Genomic DNA, 26,463 nt, shown 5'->3' with positions numbered 1-26,463 from the left:
TCAGAGACGCTGTGCGTGTGTGCGAGAGAGAGAGACGCCGGCCTCATAAAACAAGGCCGGTCTTTTCCAAGCACTTACAGATAATCCCCACAATTAGCCACAAAGGCTGCAAAGCACTTTGATCAGCACAGGGCAATGTGGAACTCCTCACAGATATGCTCTTCTTCCATCGCTATCTATCTCTCCTCCCAGTTGCACTTTAGCAAACTGATATTAGGCACTGCATCTGTTAAGAGGAGGAGGCTCAAACGTCAGAGGCTTCTCTCTTCTTTCTGCTCCTCTTTCTCTGTTTTTTGTATCAGGATGAAACATGGCCCTTTTAATGTCTGGCAGCTTGGGGTTTGTGATTACAGCATGTAAGGCAGCTTGTTTATGGGTTGAGTTACTGTTGAGAGGCAAAGCCAGGCCACACAGATATTCGGCCTTGTTGAGAGGAGTAGAAGGCGAAGAGATGAAAGGAAAAGGGGGCTCGGGAAGAGAGAAAAAGAGGACAGCGATGCGATTGGGATGATAGCAAGCAGAGTGTCTTAGGAAGGCTGTAAAAGAGGGATGTTTTTAACAGCAGGGCTGCTCCATTAAAGTCAAGTTTATCGCTTAAAATTAAGTTAATCTAAAAGTAATTTGCGTTTAATGTAGTAGTGAATGGAGCCTTGAATCCCTGGTGGTTCTGATTTTGTTTACATTATATGATAAGGTCATTTGGTTGGTAGAAGGACTGTTCCCTTTAAAAGGACGACTTTGTTTGAGGTAATACGCTTTTTTCCCTGAGTTATCAAGAGTCGTATAGGAGCACATACTGTGCGCTCTCTGGGTTTTTTAAATGTGTTTAGTGCTGTGTTATGGTCTGTATGGAGAGAGAGGCCTGTATTTGTTGCTACACTGATTACTCATCAAACATCTGCCCAGATGTGTGTTCTCGGTCCTGCAAAGTAGGGCTGGGCCATATCATGCCGTTCACAGTGATACCTGTATAATGTTGGGCGATGATAAGAAAATTAAATATGGCGATAGAATATGGGTGAAACGCGCATGCGCAGTGCCTTTGTTTTCATACGCAAACGTCGGAAAAAGCATGGCGGCGATGGAGAATGAGAAGGGCGAAAGCGGCTCGGTGAATGAAACGGATGAACCAGAATGAAACGGATGAACGGAGGGTACTCCGGAACAAACCAGAACTGGTTTGTAAAAATGCTGCAACTTCACTGGTGTGGAGCTGGTTTAGCTTTCGTCCGTCAGATACACAACAAAGCACTATTTTTGGTAGTGCATGCTAGCGGGCCGTCGTTATTACTGTTATTATCGAACCGATTTTCTGTGCTACACGGCGCTCAAAAATCTGTCAAAAAATGTGTTCGTGCGACTTTGCTAAGCTACGAAGCTGCACCGCTTGATGGATTGTCGGAGCATTACGGCTATCGTAGGCGGAGCCTCGCGGAGTGATATGTACTGTGCTTCAACATAATATTACTTCATTGTGTGTGTATGATCTCTTTTTATGTTTTGTGCATATTATACATGGTTATGCTGAGGATATGTTGGCCAGTTTCCACTGGAAATGCTTTTTGGTTAAACTGTCAGCGAGGAATTTGCATTTGCACTGTTACATTTTTATATAACTTTAATGCACATAAAAAGCAGCTGCTTGTTTAAGTGAAAACACATTGATGTTTTTTTTGCACTAATAAAGTTGTGGAGTTGTAAAGTATTTTTTCTCGCCTCACTTATATCGTCAGTTATATCGTTATCGCAGATTTTCAAATATATATCGTGATAAATATTTTGGCCATATTGCCCTGCTCTACTGCAAAGGCCTGTAAAGGTGTTCTGTGGCATCTGACATGAAGATGATGGCAGCAGATGCAGTTGTTGTTGTTGCTGCTGTCGATCAGGCTTCTTTCTGCATATTCACTAAGAACCTGCTCATAGCTGGCAGGTCATCAACATTCCTGGGATCATACCAACAATCTCACCAGTCAATGAACTTTAGTGACATTTTATAGGCTCTTGCCACCTTACAGTTTCCCACACGTACATTGTATTGATTGATGTGTCCTGATGGGGCCTGTTTTTCAAACCCGAACTGGATAAGCAGAAGCTTTCGCTTCTTGTTTTCCCGTGAGTTATTGGTTATGTTGCTGGTACACAGAATGTCCAATTAACACTTCCAAAGACACACAGGAACACACAAGCATGCTCGCACACACCCCACCCCAGAATACACACTTAGATACACTTGTTCACTGGAATGCGCAAACTTCACATCCCACTCAGACGCACACACATTTTCAGGAAAGCAGATTAACTCATACACACATGCAGCCAGCCTTACCAGGGAATATGATGACTCAGTGATGACCCCGCAACATATCTCTCCTCTTTCACACTCCTCTTGTCTGTTTCTCAGCCCTCTTCCCTGGCCGTTCACATAACCCTCCCGGACTCTAGAGGGGGAAGGAAAGGGGGATGAAAGAGGAGGAGGGGAAGTAGATGGGTGGGGAGGGATGAGAAATTAGAAGGAGGGGGTATGATAGGGCAAACAGTGTGTATGCGTGAGTGTGCAGAAATAGCTCAGGGTAAACACAAGCTAGTATGGGAACTTAACCATCTTAGCACTGTGCCACTGTAGAAAGCCCAAAGACCTCTCAGCTGCACATCCCATGCTGCTCTGTGTTTGGTCCAAAACATCTTACCAAGCTGGCATCACCAGTGGTTTAGGTTCTGCCTTTCTAAATGAATGTGTCATTATTAAAAGGTTTTTGGGGACAACACCAGCTAGAGTTAATTTAAGGTTTAACCAACTCTGTTTATACATTTGGAACATACAACTCTAAAACGGGTGTTATAATCTGTCCACTTGTATGCGAGGGTTGGCTCTGGTCCGAGTGATGTACATTTAATAATGACAGTGAGAGTTTCTGTGCAAGAATCTGTCCTCAAGAGATGACGTTACAATGCAGGAACTATGCCTATTAAATACAGGTCGACTAAGTGCTCTGTAGGTGATCTACATGCAATGCTCCAATTCATAAACAAAGATGTAGCCATTTAATTTCAATAATTGCAATCATTTGTAACTGGGACGTGAGTAAAGTAAAACTGCAAACCCATTAACTCACTTTGGTTTCCCAGTATGAGATTGGGATTATCCCCTTCTTCAATCATTTAAGTTCTTCTCTGATTTACTAGTTTTACTGAGGACTGTGAAAACGTTGTGAGGCTTCTCTATAGTTTTCTGTAACTATAAATGGCTTGAATCTGAAAAACCTGTGCGCACCGAGCTTCGATCCACCTGCACTGATTACATAATGATTCTGATGTTGCCTCCTCATATTCCAAATAAGTGAATGCTGCTGGCAGCAACATCACAGTCACAACATAAGACGTGCTGTGTTGCAATCTCTAGTAAACCCAGTGTAATTCCTTTAAACACCCCTCTCCCAACAATTTGCATTCTAAGTAAGAATTCTCCAAAAAATGGACCGTTGGTAAATCTGGCCTTTTGTACCATAGTGTTAATCTAATTAAACAGCAACTCTATAAGGATGCTGGAGAATGAAGGTTGTACTATTTACCAGAATATTCCATACTTTCAGTTTCAATTTGGTCAACTCGGCAAATTCTGATGGCATCACAGGAAAACATGCTGTGACTCATGTATGGATGCATTACATTCAAATGCAGTGGGTATTATGAAGCCTCATTTTCCAGGTGCCAGGTTAATGTTATAAAGGGTCATAATTTAGCGACATCACAATCTTTTAGGTGCTTTAACTAACCAGACAACAAACTTAATAAGATGTAAGAAACCAAACACCCAAACGGAATGGGACATGAGACGGCAGTGAACTGGTGGACAAACTTGTGATTTATTGTGCCAGACTTTGTTTTGCTCTCCAACTGGGCTGTTTGGACTGGTGGCTAGTTACAGCTGCGCTACATCAGGCAGCAGCACCAGTGAACATTTCGTGCGTTCAAGTGTTATACCAGCAGTTTCTGATTATAAAAAAACAATATCACAATGCACAATTCAAAGCGCACGAGATAAGCTGTGGATATTGAATGTGTTATGTTTCTAAATATACAGTTGTGCCATATATACAACTGCAATTTGATACAACTGCATACCCATCTTATAGCAGCACGCAGCAGACTAGGACAGACACGCACAGACTGTGATATGAACACGCAGAATATTCACCATGTCAATCTTTGTTGTTTTTAGCTCATTCGGCTACACAGACCTTAGTCAACAAGTTTATTAACACGAAGAACCAAACAGACCAGCTCCTCCTTTTATTCAGCGCAGTATGAAGACCCACACTGTTGACTTCGGATCATAATTCATAAAAAAGCATTACCCTGAGGTTTGCTTTGACAAACTTCAAAGTGTGTGTGTATCCATGTCTGTGCTAATTTGATTTGTGTCATCTAATAGAACACTGTCCCTCATGCTTCACTATGCAGTGTTGCTAATTCCAGTAAGACAGACCATAATTAGGCTAATGCTTTAGATGATGTGACTACTGTACATCAGACGACTAAGAGGGTGACAGACAGTGACGGGAGACATGGATAGAGTACCACAGCCCTGGGAAAGGACAGATAAGGGAAGCAAGTGGCCGAACTCTGGGTCATTTGGCAAGGAAAGAGAGTCAGAGCTAGCTGGGCATAGCCTTGGGAAAAAGTGAGAATCCCCCGGAGGAAGGCAGCGTTGACCCAGCAGGGAGAGACTTATGGAGCCTGAGCAGGAGAGTTGCGAGTGCTGCTGGGAACTGAGTCCCCAATGTCCTGCCAGGATACTGCCTTCTCCCCCGACCCCTCTGGACACACACACACATATGCACTGTAGCCCTCATCCTGCTTCAGGTCACGGGTTTCTGGGCAGCTTCCCACCGATTAGGTTCCCTTCCTCTCCTCCCTCCATCAGAGAGCCAATAGAAGTGACAGACTGGGACAGATGGATGTTAAAATTAGTTGTGGCTGAACTCTGGCTGTCACTCTCCATCCCACATCTCTTCTTGAGAAATACTGGTGCACTGTCGGCAAGGCCATAATCACAGTCCACGGTGTGTGGCAACAACAATTCTGGAAACCTTTTTCTTTTTCATAGTTTGCTTCCTTTTGCTGGTGAATAGATCCAAAATGAAAAGCACAAACAACATATTATTCTGCCCTGGGCCTCCAGCGTCAGTGTTTCTAGTTACAGGTTGTAGAGGTCCACATCCATATGTTGCAATATCTGCGTCACGTTTTGTATCCATATCGGTCTATTCTGATTCTTCTTTGATCAGATCAAAGCCAATTGTACATACTGTCTGCATGAATATTTTTGTAAATGGTCAGCGTAGTATGGTGCACAGCTTCACAGTGGCCCTTTTGATGTTTATACTGGCACTACTTTTCCTACCATTCACCTAAAGAGTGTTGAACTCCTCCTCTTTCATTATTTTAGGAGAAATGCTGTGTTTCTCCAACAAATAGAGCAGAGGTTCATGCTCCTTTTCACATCTGGGATCACAACAGTCTCAGACATCTAATCTTATCTAGAGTGTTTGCACTTGTGAATGGTACGGCCCATATTATCTGTGTGTTTACTGTCCTTGAGTCTGAACTGTGAATGAACCTTGTCAAATCTGCTTTTATGATGTGGACCATTTTCATTAAAATGGCTCTCCCCCACCTTCACTCGTAATTAAAAGGCAGTGGGAGACTGGTGGTACCACCTCATATACCAGACCAGACAGTACCTGGCCTGGGGGTTACCACAATGTTTACGCTCCTACGCAGTTACCACACAGGCAGGCATTTAAAGTATATGACTTTTTGTAAGGCTGATGCGGATATTTGGGGTTTTTTCATTGGTATAAGATGGTAATATATTTGTAATTTAACAAATGTATTCATTTTTAGAGCGTAATAGATTTGTGGTCATTGTTATATCAGAGGATTTCCTCTTAAAAAGAGCCACTTAAAACAGTTAGTCTGCAAGTTTCCTTAAAAAAAAGTATGATGTGCTGTGGCTCCAGTGGTAGCGCAGGTTGCCTACACCTCATAGCCTCGGTGGTTCGAGCCCTGGCTTCCTCTACATGTGCTGAGGTGCTTCAGTGTGTGTGTTACATAGAGAGAAACTGTTTCAAGTCAGTGTGCAGTGACAGCCTGTGCGCCTTCTTTCAGTGACACTGATAAAAAATTAGTCTGTGCAGTTATAGAGCTAACTGTGGTTAGCCAGGTATGACTTAACTGAACGGGTAGTTTTAAGGTGTTCTCCAGTACTAGGCCCTGAAGGAAGAGACACACCAAAGAAGCGATGAGTTCATCTGTAGTGCCAAAATGCTTGCACCAAGGTCCCGTTCATCTGAAATGAAAAATCCGATGAGAAAAAAGAACATTTTAGTTACCTGAGAGGAAAGTAAAAAATAAAAAAAGAGATAAGAAACTGAAATTATTTTGTGCACTTACAAAACTTACAAAACAACAAAAACGAATAAAGTAAAAAGATGTAAGAAATGCCCTTTGTTATATCAGTACAGTGAGCTTCGTCAGCACAACCTGTCCTGATTTATTGAGACCTTAAAAATTTGACTCAGCTTCCTCCAAAATGTGTACATGTTGTAATAATCTTCCACTAACAAGCACCTTCCATAATATGATAATGATATTATATAATTTATTATGATGTAAAGACTAAAACAATTAAACGAATGAAAACAAACTGAAACTAGCAGAAACACGTGGGAAACTAAATAGAATTAAACTGAACTGAAACTGAAACCTGTGGTTTGCACATTGTTACATATTTACAACAGAATCTTATATGCAAGGATGACATAAGAAAAGAAACTCTGACAAATGCCTTTCGTGTAACAACAGTTTTTTGATGCTCTGCTATGCTGTCGTACTACAGTCCAAACTAGTACGACAGTGCCTTGAACAGTCAGGAGAACATACCAGAAGAAATGATGTCTTCTGCGGTCTTTGTTGACTGGATTTCTCAGTCACACACATGGAGTTATTTTACTGCTGGAGATGTGAAAAATGGAACACCAAAAAAGGAACAACAATAGCCTGAAGTGTTCTCTTCCCCTCTCATCTTTCCACCCTGATTAAATGTTGTCACAGAAGGAGAAAAGCACATTTTCAACGCTCACGGTTAAACTTAATGTGCCTGTTTAGCCAAGAGAAAACAGCATGTTTCTAAATGGCCAAATTAGCAGGAAGCCATTGATCATCGTTCTTTAAAATGTGTTTCTATTTCCTAAACTCAGTTGTGAGTAAGACACAATTCAGCGCATTCCAGTAGGTCATACAGGAGTCTGTGTAAGTAGTTTCTCGCTGGAAAAGTGGCAGAGCTTTGCGTGGGTAAGCTATTCATTCTGCTGACAGGTTCCACATGTAAAAATCTTCCCCATCCTTAATGATCATGTGAGTTTGTCGTCCTTGTAAAAACACTGCCAGAAACGTCAGGCTTTGGTGTCAGGACCGTAGCGCTGTAGACTGAGGGCTATGATTGAAAGCAGTAAGTTCACACCCTTGCTTTCTGGGCTGTCAAAAGCCATTATGTGCTGAAGAGTATGGAACAGCTGCAGGAGATAATTGAGACTGTACGACTTTATGGCAATCACAATTAGAATGTCTGAAAGTGTTAAAGTATTTAAGCACAGGTTTGGTTTGCTGCGCGCAGGAAAGAAATCCGGCATGTGTCTGAAATGGGTGCTGTGACTAATACTTCAGGACCAATATGTAAACAAACTAAATGCATGTGTACTTAGTTACAAATGTAGCATAGGCACACATGCTTACTATCTGATCTTACTCAGAGCTTGTGTCACACAGGATTAACTGGATTCCAGGGGAACATTGTTTGCACAGACTGATAAGGAACAAGCTCGCTGTGCTTCATCAGACCATCTGATCACTGAAAGAGGATGTAAAAATGACATCGGGTCAGACTTTGGCTTTCATCAAAACCTTAGCCACTATAACAACAATGTTAGTTTGAACTAAGGGGGTTTAAATGCAACTGTACGTGAATGTGCGCTGATTTCACTGCAGATCAAAGAAACACAGTTTGCGAAATAACAGGGACGTGGCCTTTTCTGTTTGGGTGTCGGATTGAGTCAAAAGACCCCCTGAAAGGTCCATTACATGCTCATGGCGTGCACACAGGTAAAGGGTCTTGCCTTTAGTTGGTGGGGCTTCCTGTCTCTGAGTGTGTGTATTTAGGCAGGTCTGAGTAGATAATGGCCCTGGGAGGCTGAACTGTGGTGGTGTAATGGAGACAGATAACCAGCTTCACTGTAAACACCTGTCCTTGCAGTGTGATTCATGTTATACACACGTGTGGACGCACACACACACACACACACACACGCATAAAGGTGTTGGAGTCTGCTTGTTGTGTCTTTCCATTATCTCTTAATGTGTGACTTTTGGTTGTTTCAGAACCAAGTGTACATTCACAGGCACTGTGAATGTTAGTAGCGCAGGCGGCTGACTGCCTAGATACAAAACCAAATACCTAGAGTGGGTACTTGACAATAATGTATCGTAAAAGGATCCTCCTTAAGGGCCTAAACACACATGTTTACATGCATTTTTCTCTTTGACCTAATAGGATGTTAGAGCAACCAATCTCCTTTTTTTCAAATATAGTGTGTTCATTGGATTGTCTGTAGGCAGGCCATGGATATATGGGTGTACTGTGGATTTTTGAAAGCATACATGTATTTTGTAATATTTTTACATCATTATTATTTTTGATCAAACCTGAAGTGTATTTCAATACTATTATTACTCACTTATCATTTTAAACACTTTCTGTTGTGTTTATTCTAAAGTAATGTAACATTTTGTATAAAATCCCGTCTTTAATGGACCACGTATCTCTAAAAAACTACATTTAATCATCTTAGAAACACCGGCCTACAACTTTAAAATGCATCACAGCTGAAGTCAAACCCTTGAGCACTGGGCGATGTGGCTATCTGCCAAAATATTAATGGAAAATAAAGTGTTATATCAGCAAAACAGTGGATTAAACTTTGTACATTCATTCAAAGTAGTGATTTCTCACATATGCTAATCTGAGCCTGCAATGGTTCATTAAACCAGACGTGGCAGGTGTTCCCGTCTCCATCGTCAAAGCTTTAACGTACGAAACAAGTAATTCAAGTTTCTTACGTTGGCCGAGGTGGTTACTAAGCGAAAGCTCATTTGCTGCGATGATAAATGAGCGATCATCTACTTGCTGATGCTAGCTGTGTTTCCACACAGAGTGCAGATGGTAGCTGAAGTCAGAGCAGTGAAAGCAGACCCAGTGGCAGCCTGCCTAACACGCTAGTTTCCCATCAGTCTGCTGTCAAAGACGAGTCTTTTGCGCATGTGCAAAACGCCAAAAAAAAAAACCTGCTGGCCTCTCGGCTTGACAAGATTACAGTAAATGAGCGCTGCTTGCCTTGCTTGCTGTGACAGGATGCCAGTGATTGTAATGAAATTGTTTTCCTTGCAAGGTTTTTTTTGGTTCTGTTGTTTTGATGATATAAAAAAAACCCTAATTTTCCATAAATTGTTTCTTACATTGTTTTAAAATAATTTCTCGATGTAGAACTTTTCTATTCTGACATCATGCAGACATTTAGATGCCTTTCATTTCTGTGTCTGGTATTCATTTGGTTAAGCAATGGGCACATGTGGTTTGGTTGCATGCACTACTGTGCAACTGAGACACTCATGCCTGGTTCTATGCACATGACTTTCCGTGTGTGTGTGTGTGTGTGTGTGTGGACGCCAGGCTGTCTCCAATGGAGGAGGCCCAGTGTGTCAGTGCGGAGGTGGAAGGGGAGAGCTGGGCTAGTCTCTATAAATCAGGCCAGATTACAGAGGCAGAGAGGCCTGCAACTCCCCTCCACTACCCAGCCTTCTCTGCTTTATGTCAGCCGACACACACACCACTACTGTATGGTTTAATAGACGCTGTTCTAGCACCAGATACCTTGGTAGACAGACGTCGTCTTAGGCCTCGCACTATGCTTTTCTATTGTAGATGACTGTGTTGTTAACACTCTCTGTAGGGTTGTGCTTGATATGGTGTTCCCATGCAGCACAGCTATATTTAAGTTTGAGATAAGAGGCAGTGGTAATTGTTAAGCGTCACAAAATAGTAAGCACCTTTTTTAAGATGTTTATACTGTAGAGATTTTAATAGTCAGAGAAGGAGAAACTTGGCAGAGAAAGTGCACTGACAGTAGCCCACAGAGCCGGCTGAATGCAGCCACAGGACATGTTATGTTTTGATTAGGAGTGAAGCCACATTCGCAGACATTCACGACTCGGCGTGATTGGCTATGATGTATTTGTATGTCTTTATTCCTGCTGTGATTAAAGGAAACGTTGCTGACACTGACTTTGGAAAACATGCCGATCACCGAGGCAAGTTAAAGGACTGAATCGTGGAAACAAAAGAAACACATACTTGCAAATTACTGCATGTAGCGAGCAACAAGTAACTGTGATATATTCTTCATGTAAGCCAGAAGTAACCAGTTTTTCTTAGACACACGTTTATTGCCTGGTGTAAGTCACAATCATACAGAAGAGCTAAAATCTAACATTGTTGCTACAACTTGATTGCAGCATAGAGTTTGGATGTGGCGAGTGAGGATCACTACACAGAAAAATAATTACTTTTGCTGTTAGTGAGCATTATGACAACCACCTACTGGTATAAAAAAAGAAACTAGAATTGGTGTTAGATGACAGACTTGAAGTCTTATCTGGTTCTTGTTGTTTTAGGACTGGTTTTTCTCTTTTTCTTCATTGCTGTTTGGTTAGCTTCGAGGGAGATAACCAGTTTTCTCAGTCTTTCAAAAACAAATCCACGTCCACAGTGTTATCCATGTCATCCAGTGTTATCTCGCAGACCACTGCACATTAAAAATAAAGCTGATAGGGTACGTTGCGTCTTACTATTTTTTCTGTTATGTTTTGTTTTTATTCTTGTGTGTTCTTGTTCTGTTGCTATCCCAATTTTTTATACAGGACCTTTAAGGGTTTTATAGATTATTATTGCCAAACCTCGGCTCCTCCTAAGAAACTGAAGCTGTATGGGCTCACTACTTTTTTTCCCAGTCCCAGAGCCTCAATGAAAGCCCTGATGGAGCTTTTTACAAGCAGCTCATGCTACCTCCTGACACAAGGAGTATGTAGTTTATTCATCATGGACATCTTTATTCTGCTATAATAATTTGTCTTGCAGCCACTTAGCGGTCACGGCTCTATTTGAAGTTTTTCTAAATCAAGTCTGTCTCGGGATCTTGGCTTTTGATCTTCGGGCAGGGCTTTTAATGTGTCCATTCTTCATCTCTGACACCAAGAGTGATTATTTGTTATGTTTTCAGTAGCCCTATCGTTCGGGCAGCTCGGTTCGCCCGTCTATATAATCCCCTCCAAAACCTTCCGATGTAAAATAATGGTTTTCGTGTTTTTCTTTCCTATTTTTGGGCAAGGAAAGCTTGCAATATGATGTTATGGCCGTCCAGCACTTTCTCTCTGTTCTCTCTCACCATAGTTTGGAATTTAATTGTGTTTTGACAACTCTTTTCCATAGCTGGCCCAATTATAGCCTACAGTTGGGCTGGTAATGATAGTTGTTAATGGGGTGAAAAATGGACGTGCATCTCTGACAGAAACCATAAGCAGATCCTTTGAAAGGAGCCAAGGAAAGCACAAGCAGGAATGACCCAGCAGTGCTCCCGTCCTCGTAAGGCCTTTATATAGCATGCGAGGCTCCTAGCATCTCCTACAAGGCTTTTACTGGCCTCTTATGTGTGTAAGGCAGCTATATGGTCAGTATTAAAACATCAGAGCAGTCAGTAGCAACGTCAGGGCTACTGTACGAGGCCATGGGAATGGCTGACCCATCGCACACACACACACAGACACACTTTTCGAAATGTCGTCAAATTTCTCACGCTTTTTTCTCTTCCTTTCCGCTTGCCACTCCTCCTCCTCCTCCTCCTCCACAGCCTCCTTTTTTTCCCTCATTTCTCTTTTCGCAGGGAAAGTATTGATCGGCCTCTTCCCAAAGTTATTTTTAATCAAAGATAAACAAGGAATCCACATTTCCTTGGGAGACGAGGGGTTGCTTGAAGTGTCCTGCTCTTTCTTACAGTTTTCTTTATGCTCGAGGGAGGTGCCGAACGGGAGAGATGGAGCAAGAAAGTCGAGCGCGCTCGTCACATGAGCGGGGGCGGGTCCGACGGGTGTTTAGAGAATAGCACAAGTGCCACCAAAGAGTGGGAGACGTGGGAAGTCCGGCTTTAGTCTCAGTTAGTTGTAGCACATCCTATTATTATCCCCTGGACTGTGTGACAAAGCTGACCAGAAGAGACCCCAAACACACACACACACACTTAGCTAGACTTTTCCCCTCTCACACAAACACAGGCCAGGCCATTCCCAAGTCTTATTTCTTCTGGACTTATGGGAACACTTAAATTTAGCCCTGGCAGGGAGTGCAGGCATAATAATCAAAGCCCTTGTCACCAGGCTCTCAGTGCTAGGTGGTCTCGCTGCTCCTGAGGGAAGTTCTCACCCAGTGGAAAGCATACTTCCTCCTTGGCACACTTGGGTCCTCTAATTATTGGGGGGGGGGGGGGTGTTATGCTAATGCTCATACTTTTACAAGCTAACATGATTGACACCTGTGGAACACACCCTAAAAGTATAATTATAGTAGTAATAACAAATTTAATCATGTTGTTGCTTTTTCCTACCATCAGTATGATGGGCCCGCGCTCCTTCGTGGTCGTGGCTGACTTTGGAGTTCAGATATTACTATTTTATTTAGCTCAATAATAGTTTCTAAACAAATGCAATGGCCCTTGTTTACTAATGTGTGCATGTAAGTCTTCTTACCCTGCGTAAAAACAAGAAAATCTGAATGCCACACCACCACTTTTCTATATAAGGAAATACTTTTACCTCCCGGTGGGAGTGGAAATGAATTTGCAAGAAACTAATAAAAGTCAGACTAAAGAAACCGAGACAACTGTGTCCAAAGAAGAAGCCAGAAAAGCCACAGCTTGTTTTTTAAAGAAGATAAAAAGTAGCAAGAATCAAGGTGAAATAGCAGAGATTCTGAATATTGTTTCCCTTGAGACAATCAGTGTGGTGCAATTTTAAAAAAAATGTCGATATGAAAAAAGACCGACTATGACAAGCAGCGTGTGATCTGTCAGTCTGAGACAAGAAACTCACTGCAGTGATGAGAAAAGTCCAGATACTCCAACATCTGTGAATTAGACATTAGAGGGTACGTGATGACATCCAGTAATAACGTGTCATTTTGAATCAAATCTAATTTAACATGAGGTGAGATAACGAATACTAGGAAATGTGTAAAGATTCCTCTGAGTTTTTGTGTCAGATTGAAGTTATAAATTCACAAAAATAAAGATAATTCTTTTAGCAAATACTAGGGGTGGGGGAAAAAATCGATACTGTGTAGTATCGTGATATTTTGTTTGCTAATAATGTATCGATACAGGGACAGCAGAAATCGATATTTTGTTACAAAAAAGGTTTTTGTGCTCTGACTTCAGAGCATGTTGATCCTTTTTCTGAGCAACAATCCTGACATTCCTTCACTGTCCAAATGTGTTTAACTTGTTTTTGGCAGCAATAAACATGACAGTTTACTTATTTTAATTTAAGACATGTTTTATTTTAATTAAGTTTAAAACTTTTTTATTTAATGTAAAATTATATTTTGTTTTAATTTACTTTCAAATTCTTCAGTTGCTGAAGGGGCTCCATAGTTTTCATAAATTGCATAGTTCAGAATAGCTATAATTGTACCAGATGGTTGCATTCAGTTAAGTTGGACTAGACTGTAATACAAACCGTTCAGTTTGTCAACAATAAAACTGAAATGAGAGAAAGACTGAGTGTGAGACTTTGATATTAGATAAAATGAATATTGATAAAGTTTAACTTTATGTACAGAATCTGAATATCGCAAAATATTTTAAAAAATTGCGATAATATCGTATCGTGGGATGTATGGTGATTCCCACCTCTAGCAAATACCCTCAGAATCTGTTATTATTTATCTCTTTACTCTGGGAAGGAGAATTATTTAGGAACATTGAATATGGCTGCTATAGACTGGTTATCACTTCCTTAAATTATCGGGTCATTCTAAAACAATCACATTTTAGATTCAGAGTGTTTCTGACTCGCTTCAAATTTCTTTCTGGTTTCTGGATACTTTCATACACTGTAACCATTGGCCATATTATTTAAGCAACATCTCTGTTGTAACATGATTTTGTTACTTTGTTTTTGGTAATCTGTGCTTCTGTCCATCATCCTAACTTAGCCACAGGGAGCTGGAGCCTAGCCCAGCTGACATTAGGCAAGAGGTATCCCAGACAAGTTGCCAGTCCATTACAGAGGGGTCATATTTATTAATGGGTAAATTCAATGAGTAACAGCTGACTTCAAGTCACAACTACCAACAAAAAACTCCAACAACTCGTAAAGTTGCCACGAGCGATGACAACGACTTGTAAAATCAGTCGACTACTATTAAAGGCTGGGGATACTTTACCCTCGTGTTTGGGTGTGTCTCTGTGTGTACTCGCAATCGAGTGTTAATGTTATTCATCGTGTAACAACCCCCAGGAGGTCAAAGGTGATGAGGTGCTAAGAAGTTCTTTGACACTTGACACAAACACACACACTGGCTGCTGTGGCTCCCCGCAGAGCAGGACTGTCACCACCTGGAGTGAAGAACTAATTAGCCTGTGATCTGTGACATAACCCGTGCTCGTGTACAGATGAATGCATGTCTGCATTATTTTGCCTCCTAACTGTTCTCTTTTCTCTTTTCCATGTGGTCCTGCTGATGACGTGGGATGGATTCTAACAGGTCAGTGTTCTTTCATTTTATGAGATTACCAAATGAAATTGACGGCGAGGTCTCTGTGAAATCCCTTTGAAACGGAGAGGTCGTGAGGCTGCCCTTTAATTGTGCTTTTAATGGTGACCCCTTGGTGCCCCAGTGTAAATAAAAGTGTCAGACAATAAAGCCATCACGCCAATGCCACTATTATCAAATAATGCTTAAAGCCTTTATGTTTATGTTTTAGACGACCTCTTGCTGCGTTATTACCTGACACTTCACGTTTCAGAAAGAAATTTCCTGTATTAACTTCTCAGAGTTGCACAGACCAGGGTCCACATTTCTTTATCTCTGCATTGCTGAGGCAGTGAGCAAGAAGACAATAAGTATTATGTTGTTTCTTAGCTTCATTTTGTACATATATATTATATTATGCTCAGTTTCTTAATATTTTACTATGAAATCAATAAAATGCTGTTCAGTTATTCACCTTAACGTAAGCAGAGTTTCAATCACTGGAGCGCTGGGAACGCCCGCCTTCCCCGTGTCCTCAATGATGGCTACACCCCTGCTGTTAGTAATATTTACTAAAGTGTATAAAAAAAATAGACAGTTTCTACTGGCAGCTTTGGTCAAACTGAGTGTGCAAAGCACAGATGTAAGTCGGCAGGTACAGTATTTAAATCCCTGTGCTGGTGATGTCATTCGTGCACATTCCCACAACATGAGCAGCGTTGCGTGTTCTTCTAGGCGCATATAGCTTTATTGCTCCATTCGTCACTGCCAGTATTTCGGGGGGGTTTTCACACTCCCAAGGTGAATAGGAATGAGTGATGGCCAATAGGCTCAGCTTTCTTCAATCTTCCTCTTCTCCCTCTATTCCGTGAGAAGCTCAGGGAGGATGAGGGAAGTGGGGCTCCTCATCAATCCATCCACAGAGAGAGAGAGTGACGGGGTTCTGAGGAAGAGAAGGTGTGGGAGGCTCGGTTTAGCCAAGGGGAGTCCCAGCAGCGATCCACGCACACGCGCACACACGTACACGTACGTAGAGGAAGAATAACACCCATATATCTGGCGCGTCAACAACCGGCCTCTGTTTGCACAGCGCTGACACCGGCACAGCCAAACTGCTACTGGAGTTTCTCATCACACGTTCGGTGCTGTTTGTGTGTGTAGGTGCACAACCGGGCGCTTTGATTCTGTGTGTGTTGGCACGCATTTCCATCTGTATTTGTTTTTCACGAGCACAAGTGTTGGCTGCTCCCAGGTGTGTGTGCGTGAGAGCGTGCGCGCGTGCCAGATGGCAAAGTGGATCTGTCCACATCGGTCCACACTGGAATATTGTCATAGCCACAGTAGGGAGTTCTTTTGTGCATATGGTTGTTTGGAGTTATTTTATTTAATGCTGTTTGAAATATTTTTTTGTCTCTTTCTGTCAAATATACGCAACTAATACATATTTGCAAACCTTGACACCAACACCGTCTTCACTACCACTTTAACTGGGAATCGCACTAACTCGTGCTGTGTTGCCCACAGTACCAGACTGTGCAGTCCTAGATAAACTGCGGTCCAGTTTAAAAACGTGTCCGTCAATCAGTCTCTGGTTTTTTATCCACTTCTGTCTAAGCAGAGTGTTTTTTCGCCACGTTGGCTAACTTTTGTTTAGTTTGCTGGATTGACTTAAAGTGCAACCATCAGGAGTCTTAAATTCACGACTCTGGTGAGTGAAATCCTTCTAGTGAAAATATCTGAATCTGTCACTGATGCTTTTGTCCCGCCCCCTTTGACAGCTTTGCTTCAATGCAAACATTGTGCCACAAGCTGTGTCCGTCTTCTCATTTAGTTTTGTTTTTGCCGAGACCGTCTCCTTTTTTCGGTATGATGAACGATCAGCAGCTAATCTTCTGTTGGTCTCTCTTTCTCTAACTGGACTGCTGCCCACCTCTCCTCTGTGCGGATTTAGCAAACTACAGATCTCCCGATTGGAGGCGAGATTGCCTTTTTGACAGATGAGGTGGAAACGTCTGCTTTTTTTTCTGAGAAGTATTAAGTCTGGTATGTTTTGTGCACTTTGCATGCAAAGAATTTGGCTCTAGTTTGTGGATAACATCCAGAGCTACTGAGCCTTTTCTTCTTCGAAATTCTGTGAAGTGCAATGAATACTTCAGTTGAAGATCTTGCAAAGTCATCCCCTTCGAGGCTGCGAGAAGGAACTCTGTAACTTATTGCCCTTAAAAAAAGAAATCACTTAGCTCTCTGTTTGATCTCCTTTGTGAAATATGCCGCCAGACAGCGTTTCACATAATCCCGTGCCGTTCGTAGCCGACGACGGGCCTTATGACTGCAGTAAATTACAAAATGGCCGACCTAAGCAGAGGAGCTAGAAAAGTAGAAGAAGAGGGAGGGAAAGGATGGCAAAAACACACTTTGGTAAACTAGCGTCTCCCCCACCTCTGCTCCAGCTCCCTGGGATCAAACAAGAGGGAGGATTTGGACGAGTAAATCATTTCCTTCAAGTGGTGAACTCTCAGGGCCAGCAGAATGAGTCAGACGTGTGTGTTCATATCAAGTGGAGGCATCGCAGTAACACTTTGCCAGAAAGCCTTTCTGCTTTTCTCTCACACTCTTCCTCAAATGATGGAAAATGTTGGACTTTGAAGTTCCGATAAGGAAAATTCATCACATTCTCTCTGGCTGCCTTTGCTGGTGAAACCATTACGTCTACCGATGTTTATTGGGCGGTGCCCCGAGTCACCGAGTAGAAAAACATCCTTTCATCTTACCAAAGAAAAATTATTAGCCAAGCGTTTCAAAACCCTTTGGCACAATGCTCCGCATTCATTTATTATTAACCTTCGAGGCTAAAAAGGAAGGGTTACGCTAATTTAGTTTGTATTTTTAAGGGGATTTTTCTGCACGTGAGCAAAAATGTGAGGTCGTAATTAATTAAGGTAACAGAGAGGTTTAGAAAACAGCTGCATCCTCACCTGTAGCAGGAACATTGTATCCAAGTCTGATTGTTGATTCGTGGCCTCACTCTGACATTTGGCAGAGATTCCCCTCCCTGTCTGCGAATCACTGCGGCTAATATTACAGTCACTCTGAAGATTGAACTTGTGACATTTATACCCGTGCTGTGATATTATTGTACCAGTGTGTTCAGAGCAACCCCTCCTTTGGAAACAGCCCCTGTTTTTGCTTTTACAGCTTCACCTAGCACTTCTGCCCATCTTATAAAACTCCCTGCGTTTGCGTGTGAGCGTGTCAGATGTGGGAATGTTTTATCTTTCCTCAGTTATCCTTTTTCACTTAATGACTATTCCTCTGGACGCCACAGCCAGACGTTGTGTTAAAAGTTTCCTCCTCTGAGGTGTAATGCAATCTCGCCACGGTCAAAGAGCCTGACAGGGCTGGAGACACTGGTGTGTGTGCGTGTGTCAGTAAGACTGGGGCCTGTCACTATGTGCTCGACAAAGCAGTAGCAGTGTGTCCACGACGCAGTACTTTGACTCCATGCGTTTGTGTTGCTTTGTTTAATCTTGCTTACCTGCAAGTGTGTGTGTGTGCGCGCGCGTGTGTGTGTTTCTGGTTTGAGGTTATTGTGAGCGCCGGGTGAAAAGAAGCAGAGCCTGGATCTGCTTTCTATCACACCGATCTGCTGAGGGCCAGAAAAGACCCGACTTCTCACACACAAACAGGCGCACACACCTATTCATGCACGGTTGATTAAACCAGCCAATAGTCAAACAGAACAAGAAGGCACGACTAAAACTCGCTGGGCTGCACATGCAGAGCACAAACACTCCAGCAGCACCTGGTGTAAAAATAGATTTCACGCAGTGTTGTTTTGTAATCTGCAATAATCCCAAAACAATCCATACTAAGAAATATCTGCAAGTCTCACACAGCGTTGTACATCAAATCCATACAATTAGTCTATTCATCCGTTTTAGTCGTGAATTTTGAATTATGTTTTCATTTTATAAACTTTTAGTATAATATCTAAAATCTAAATCTTTAATTAATTAACTTAAATTATGTTAATGAATTGAACTTGTCTGAAAGATGTGGCAAAATGACAGGAAGTAAATGTTACTTTCCCTCGCTGTGTTTCCATAAAAGTTAAGCACATCTTCAGAAATGACATTAAAACTTGTGTGACAGGCATCACAGGGTGCTTTCTTTACTTGCTCGTTTGCAGCTTGAGGGCATTGATTACATCATATGTAATGGATCAGAAATCATAAAAATGCTTGTTTTCATATCTCAAAGTGAGGGTGGTTTTCAGATAAATAGCAGAAGGAATGTGCTGAATTTTGGCATTACGTGCTCATAATCTTGTCATAAAATTGATGAAACTGAAAGCGTATGACTTCTGTCATTCACTTAATGGGCTCTACACATCACTGCCATGCCACACAGACACAAAGCCTGTAATAAACATGTCATGGGAGGCTACTCAGCTAACCACCAACAGTATGTGAAGGAGCGAGTTAGAAAACTTCTAAATCTAAAAACTAGGATCATGTAATAAACATGTCCCTGTGACTGTGGTTACCATACAACACGTAATCAAGTCTAAATAATAGAGCAGTCCTTGCAGGGCACATTTAGAACTCATATAATGTACAATAGAAAAATTCATGTCTGACTTTAAAATACAGCCTAGTGATGTCACAGCTGGTAAAATTCTTGCATTAATTATGATTTGAAAGTTTTGGCTGTAAAAATGTTGTTTTCTCTTCTCTCTTTAATGCAACTGCATCTCAAAAAGTTTTATTACTTAAAATGTATATTTCAGCCCTTGTGTTTTTAACAGGGTAGATCAACAGTAATGAAATATGATTTGTGTTTGTTTGTCTGTGTGTTTCTGCACTTGTGGCATAGAGTGGTCATGCTTCTCCCTGCTTCATCGTTGCAGCAAAGATTTGTAGAGATGCTGCAAATCCCCCAGCTGACCACTCCTGACTGGTCTAACTGGACTTGTTAAGCTTACAGTATAATATGCCTTGTGGTTACTGTTGCGGTGATTTGATGTGAATAAACCTGAAAGGTTTGTCAGCCGAAAGACGCAGATTTTTGTCACATTTGTGTCTATTTTTTGTTTATTTGTAAGCAAACACTTCTATGGCTCGCTAAAGCTGACTTTGCTCTTTGGTCTGTGCTGGCTCTCACGTTCACATGCGCTTCACCCTCTTGCTTCTTGACTCTCTGCGAGCTGTAAGCCTCCAAACTAACCAAAACAATGCAGACAACAAGTACCAAACAAGTGTGTTGATCTTGAAGTATTTCAGTTTTTCAACGTAAAATTCCTGGAAAACTGTCGTGCTATCATCTAGTGAGTATTAAGGACTTTCTTAACAAACAGCAACAGATGAAGATGTGCTGAGCAGCTGTGGAAATAGAGCCATCACACGAGTCGTAGGCAGGGCGCTGAGAGCTCAGTGCTATCTTCTCTCATCAGAATTGGCTATGAAAGGGTCAGCATGTGTGCTCTCCTGCCAATATTTCACTATATGTGTTCACGCTGTTTTGCAGATACAGGGGTAAAATTGTCAGACCCTTTCACCCTCATGTGTTATAAGTCCCATTAATAGCACACTGATCCGCATAAGCTGTGTTGACCCCATAATGTTCTCCCTAGTGGGTGCTCGCAGTGGTGGCATTGAGGTCACTCGTGTATCGTTTACATGTTTGTTGTAATTTAACGCTCCTTTAAGCTTGTTTTCACCGTGTTGTTGTGTTTCGGACACGAGGTATATATCCTCACATCTGTTTGGAGTGACAACCCTCCTAATTTGACTCCCGCCCTCATTCTCACCCCTGTTTACCCCCAGCATGCCCTGCTACCCAGCTGACCTTATCAGCACGTTGGGGCAGGAGTGCAGGGTCCCACAGGAGGACGGGGCTCCGCTCATCCACCCGGCTTAGGAGGGCAGGGATTGGGTTTAGGCGACAGGTGCCAGAGGGACCAGCCAGTCCCTTTGCAACAACACACACATACACTCACACACATGGAAATATATACACACTGAATCTGGCCGTGCCTTAATCCCCAGCCAGCTGTTGCAGTTGCTAGCCCAATCAGTCTAAAGTGTCGAGCACTGGGGAAGCTTGTGTGCGTTTGTTTGTCAGGGTGGAGGGAAATGTGTGCGGGGAGGGTCAGGTAGCTGTCATACATGCCAGTCATCCTAGCAGTCCAGTGCATTTGGAATTGGACCCCTCTCCACCCGATGACGGCCCGGGCGCCCAGTCTGATAGATTCATAACACATGTTCCTGGCACCGTCTCACACACTCACAAATAATACACCCTCATTCATTATCCTCCCTCTGGCTTAGATATGCCCAATCCTATCACAGACCACGCCAAAGGCCAGTAGAGGTGAGACAGGGCAGACACCCCTCTCTCCTCACAACACCCTCCTCTCCTTTGAGCTGGCCCATCCTTGTGTGACCCTATAGACACGGGCTAATCCATCAGGAGCACGGGGCGGGGGTGTTTGGGTAAGGGTTATGGATTGTGCTGCGTCTGCTGTCAGAGGGTATCGCTGCCAGTTCGTGGCTCATGTCATCACTGGGGTTTCTCAACATCTAGCAGATTATAGCAGGATGGCACTGATTGTCAAACAGAGTCCACTGTAAAAAATCATAAAGGCCCAGGCATTGGTGAGACACGCGAGCTAATACTGGTATTTACTGAAAATTTCAATCGGATAAAATCACTCGCAGTCGGCTGCTTTGGACCAGAGTTCGCCTTTCTCTTACAGTTCTGACCTTCAGTACAAAACATGAGTTTTTTGGTCATAGAGCCGCATCACTCCTGACGTTTATTATTTATGTTTAACATTTATTTAACCCACAGGTTAAACTCTAGTGATTAATAACGTCTTTTGCACGAGTATCCTGGGCCCAGATACGCAGCACCGTTGTTGCTCAGGTGCCTTTAGGAAAAAAGATGATTTGCAGAACAGAAATAATATTAGGAATGGTTAGTTAATGTTAATGTGGTAATGTAAGCTAGCCGAGTGTGAAGCAGCGGGAATGAGGATCAGGTTCATTCTTTGGCCCAGGACGACTCTGACATGCAGACTGGAGGAGTCGAGGGTTGAATCGTCCGGTTAGTAGTCAACCAGACTCAGCTCGTTACCCACAGCCGGCAAATAAATGGATGGACGAGTTTATTTCTTTCTCTTTAATACTGCTTGACAAAAATAGAAAATATTGTACTGTACTTTAGTACTTGTTTATTAACGTGTACATAGCATTCAACATCACAGTGCAGGATCAAACCGTTAGAAGCTTCAGCAACACAGATGGAGACAATCATCAACATTGCAGCAGCACCGAACACGGAGATGAGAAACACAAAATCAAGGATATAGCAGATTACCATAAGCAGCTGATAACCCACCTAAACTAATTTCATCAGCTGGGCTCTCAGGGAGGCTTCAAGGGTAATCTGAATGCTGATCGAAAGCCTTTTTTTTTCCCATGACAGGAATACGGCTTCTTGCTTATATGGGCACACCGTGGCTGTTAATAGTCCTGTTTCTGTAAAGCAAATGCAAGTCTTATGATGACTCATGCTGTGTTTTAATTTCACTACATACGTGATCACAAGATGAAAATCTGCAGCACTTGAAGCAATTTCCGCTGAGCTAATTTGTTGTTGTTGTCTTATAAAGCGAGCTGTACATAGGGAGCTTTAAGACGCTGACCTTCCTCCGCTGAGTGTTTAAAAAAGTGCAGGTAAAATGAGAAAGTGTTTGTTTTGCTTCCCAGGAAAGGGCAGCTTCCAGTTAGACATCCTCTTTCACATGGGTGTCGCTGAAAAGCAAATGCAAGTCTTATGAGGATGATTCACATAATACGATGATTTCTTAATGTCATTAGTCTATTATGTGATCACAAGATGAAACTCTGAGCTACATCACCAGTTCATATGGACCATTTCCACACATCATGTTGTGTATGAATATGATATCAGTTAAAAGCCACATCAATAAGATGTGTTAATACGATCCACTCTGCAGTCACAGTCTATGCATTATCCAGACCATCCTTTCTCTGTCAATAACGCAGCTAGTGATGCTCCCCTGATAGTGATTGCTATAAAAGAGCAGAGTGAGCTCGTATTGATATTGGAAAAAAGGAAAAAAAAATATATGAGGTGAAGTTGTTCAAATTTCACATTGACTTTATTTCTGGGTGTAGCCACGGGATTGGTAGAGACTTAACAGAAGTAGATCCAATATCAATGCTTTTAGCCCACATGGCCAGTCTTCACATAATCAATGCTGTTTGACAATCAGAAGCAATTAGCCCAGAAATATTTGAAATGATGAGTATAATATGTTTCTCGCAGGAAATACTAAAATAAACTTTCACAGGACAGAAATCTTTAGTATTCTTCAGGACATTCTGCTCTTTTCAAGTAAAGCAAGTAAAGTCTTTTTTTAAATTTAAGATTACTAGGATCCTTCAAGTGTTGATCGTGTATATTAGCAGGCCGGCTCTAACTGCTTAGTTCAAGTTGTTCAAGAGGGCCATGAAACATGGTGACAAACAACTAAATTAGGTTAAAGTTAGGAGTCTCTTCTCAATAACTGAAACCTATTTACTCAAATAGAAAAATGAAGCTGTGATAAGTTGGCATCACATCACAACATCCTTCAGAATCTTTGACATTGCCAGACGGTAGCCGGTCTGATCACGGCCTCTAAATTACGAATGGAAAATCATTCCAAAGAAGAATTTCCACCATTGTGTGGTTTTAGTCAGTTTTATGAAATTTGATGACGCATCCAGATGATACAATGATTTTAGTAAATATGCTGCCAATATGCAAAGGATCCCTGCTTTGGTTTGTAAGGAGTCCCGTGGTCTAACTCGTTGCTGGTCTTATGCTTTTCTTGTACCTTAGCATCATAATCTCGTTGTCTGTTGTGACAGCCATGTGCTCCATACGCCGTTAACCCACCATACAGCCCCGTGACATCATAACGTCTGTGTTGCACTTTTAATAGTAGCTCTTTGTTCAGAAAACACTCTTAAAAAACCTGTTTTTATGTGAAAGTCCTCTTTTTCACATCGGCAGCGTGTACATGACCAGGCCCACTAATGTCACAATGTTGCTCTGATGTTGAAGTCACATTACAGGTTTAACAGCTTTACTAAGAAGACACCAGATAACGTCTAGTGATGCTAACTAATGCCAATATTGAACAACTTTGCTTTCCAGTCTGAATGTATGGCATGATGGGATTTGTAGTGACCTCAAGGTCTTCCACTCGCTTCAGGTGTTTGGTTAAAAGAAGGAAGTTTGATGATGTATTAACTCTGGGACATGATTCAGGCAGGATGTGGCTTTCATGGATACCTAAGGCATCGGGCCGCTTCTTGAAAGCTGCTGCTTGTATTTTGCAGCTGAACACTCTATGCATGTGTAGTCTATAGAGTCCATGTGGTTACTGGACTGTACAGACGTGTGCGTATGAAACTGAGTGTGTGCATGTGTGTGTGCGTGAGAGAGAACTGGAGAGCCCCTGAGTGCTCTTTGTGCTAATAAAACAGCAGCTCTATGGGACACTGGACACCCTGGATCAAACTCCATCACATTACTGAAATATTACACCTCCCCAAGCCAGGGGCCTGCAACCAGTTGATGTGTGTACATGTCAAAGGTGTGTGCGACTGCATACATCAACGGGCATGAGTAGTGATGCATTCTCATATACACAACTGGGCGTGTGATGAAGTATGCATGCAGCCATGAATAGTTCTATGTGTGTTTACCCATGGTGTTGTCAGCATCCTGACAGTCCCTTCACAATATGCTGTCTGTGTCTGCTCTCTAAGTGCTGGTGCTCGTATTGATCCCCGTCCTGTAGGGAGGATATTGTAATATGTGAAGGCTCGATGTCTCTTTGCCACACTGCCACAGAACACATCCAGACTCAGCTGAATAAAACTGTTCATCAGTTGTCACAGTATAGGAAGGAATTTAAAGTTCTTCCTCTTTCATGCTGTGGCTGTGTCTAAGAGCACAACTGTGCAGCCTGAGTGACACTTTATCTTTATTAAATACATTTGAGTGCGTTTTAACCACATTGTTCAGAATCGCCCCTTTCGATTTCTGCCCATAGTCAAGTGAGCTAAACTAGCAAACTTACTAAGAATGCATACACCCCAGACCTTTTGCCCCCTAACGCAACACAGCCTGATAATTTCTCACATTTGTTATGTGTAGGTCTGCATATATTTGTATATCAGGGACAAAGGAGTGGGAGCAGGGGAAGCACAGAGATTTAAAGCTCCACTCCCAGCGCTTCCTCTCAGGGTCAGGACCTCAAGGCTTTGATCTCTCATTAGGGGGCAACCATAACACATACACCAGCTCAACCTCTACTATATCACTAGCATGGAGAGAGAGCGCGGCATGCTTAAAGGTTAAACGGTCTAATTTAATGACTCGGCACAAAACACACGGGGTGGAAGAAGATGAAACGATAGATGTTGTGCAGAGATAAAGAATGAATGAAAAAGTGTTAGTATATATAAATACTGAAATACAGCTTGACTATGGCCTACATGCTTCAGGTTGCATTATTGTTTTTATTCAAGTCACCAGCAGAAATTTTAAAGAATCACAAACTCCTGTAAATTCAGTGTAATTTTTTTTTTTCTCTAAAAACGGTTGATATAGACACAAACTGTTAGCTGGCATAATTATAGTTGTCAGCCTTAATTTGTCAAAGCCCAGTGTGGCCATAGGGCAGAAAACAGTGGCAGAGCCAAAAACAAAGATTATCACTCCTTATCAGAGGGTGAGGACAGCGAGACGTTGTTAGGAATCAGCAATGATCCCGATTTCAGTCTCAATTCCACCCAGCACAGATGAGCTCAGGGCCTGCCATCACAACTAAATTGCACTTGACCGTGACAGGTGTTTAATACAGCGTAACACTGGATTAGATGACAGGTTAATGAATCTTAGGGTGAAACGGGACAAATACACAAAGCAATTCAAAGAGCGAGAGAAAGCCACGTAGATGTTTCATGTTTTTAATGTTAAAATATAATTATTGTTATTATTCATGAATTTTCAAATGTATTGCTTTACCATACAGCTGTTGAGCTAGTAAAGCACATCCTTGATTATTTTGGGATTATTTACTTTACGTTTCTGAACCAAAACATTTGTTTTAGTGGTTGGATGTTATGTCCAGTGGATTGTGAATTCTGTTTTTTAGTTAATAACAGTTTGTTTTTTTTAAACAAATGTTTGACAGATTTTTAAAATTTGCAGCCACATCATCTGACATATTTAGTACTAATCTTTTTTCAGTATTATCTAAATAAGATAACATGACAAATGAGACTTTATTTATCCCATATTTGGAAAATGATTTTGTAGCAGCTGATAAAATAATAATTAAAAAAATAGTCATCGTCACTATAATTATCATCGTGCATACTTATCATATACAAATTCATTTCAGTTCAGTTTTATGTGTATAACGCTAAATCACAAACAAGTTGCCTTGAGGCATT

At 41.9% G+C, this 26,463-nt stretch overlaps 1 protein-coding gene across 4 annotated transcripts in view; it reads left to right on the top strand.

Moving 5' to 3' along the window:
* Positions 1 to 26,463, top strand: part of bcas3 (BCAS3 microtubule associated cell migration factor) — a 314,119-nt gene that overhangs the window by 224,636 nt on the left and 63,020 nt on the right. The window contains exon 23 of one of the 4 annotated variants that reach the window (XM_085244778.1): positions 14,933 to 15,234. The exons of the other annotated variants lie outside the window; for them this stretch is intronic. Coding sequence (XP_085100904.1) covers positions 14,933 to 14,955 — 23 coding nt within the window. The 3' untranslated portion in view covers positions 14,956 to 15,234. Of the gene's footprint in view, positions 1 to 14,932; positions 15,235 to 26,463 lie in introns of those variants that run through there. 4 annotated transcript variants of the gene reach the window in all.

The sequence above is a fragment of the Mchenga conophoros genome, linkage group LG14 (genome assembly GCF_057382185.1).
Source record: "Mchenga conophoros isolate Kocher_MC1m ecotype Shallow Benthic linkage group LG14, M_conophoros_male_GT1.1, whole genome shotgun sequence".
NCBI lineage: Eukaryota > Metazoa > Chordata > Actinopteri > Cichliformes > Cichlidae > Mchenga > Mchenga conophoros.
This window is presented reverse-complemented; position numbering and strand designations above follow the sequence as displayed.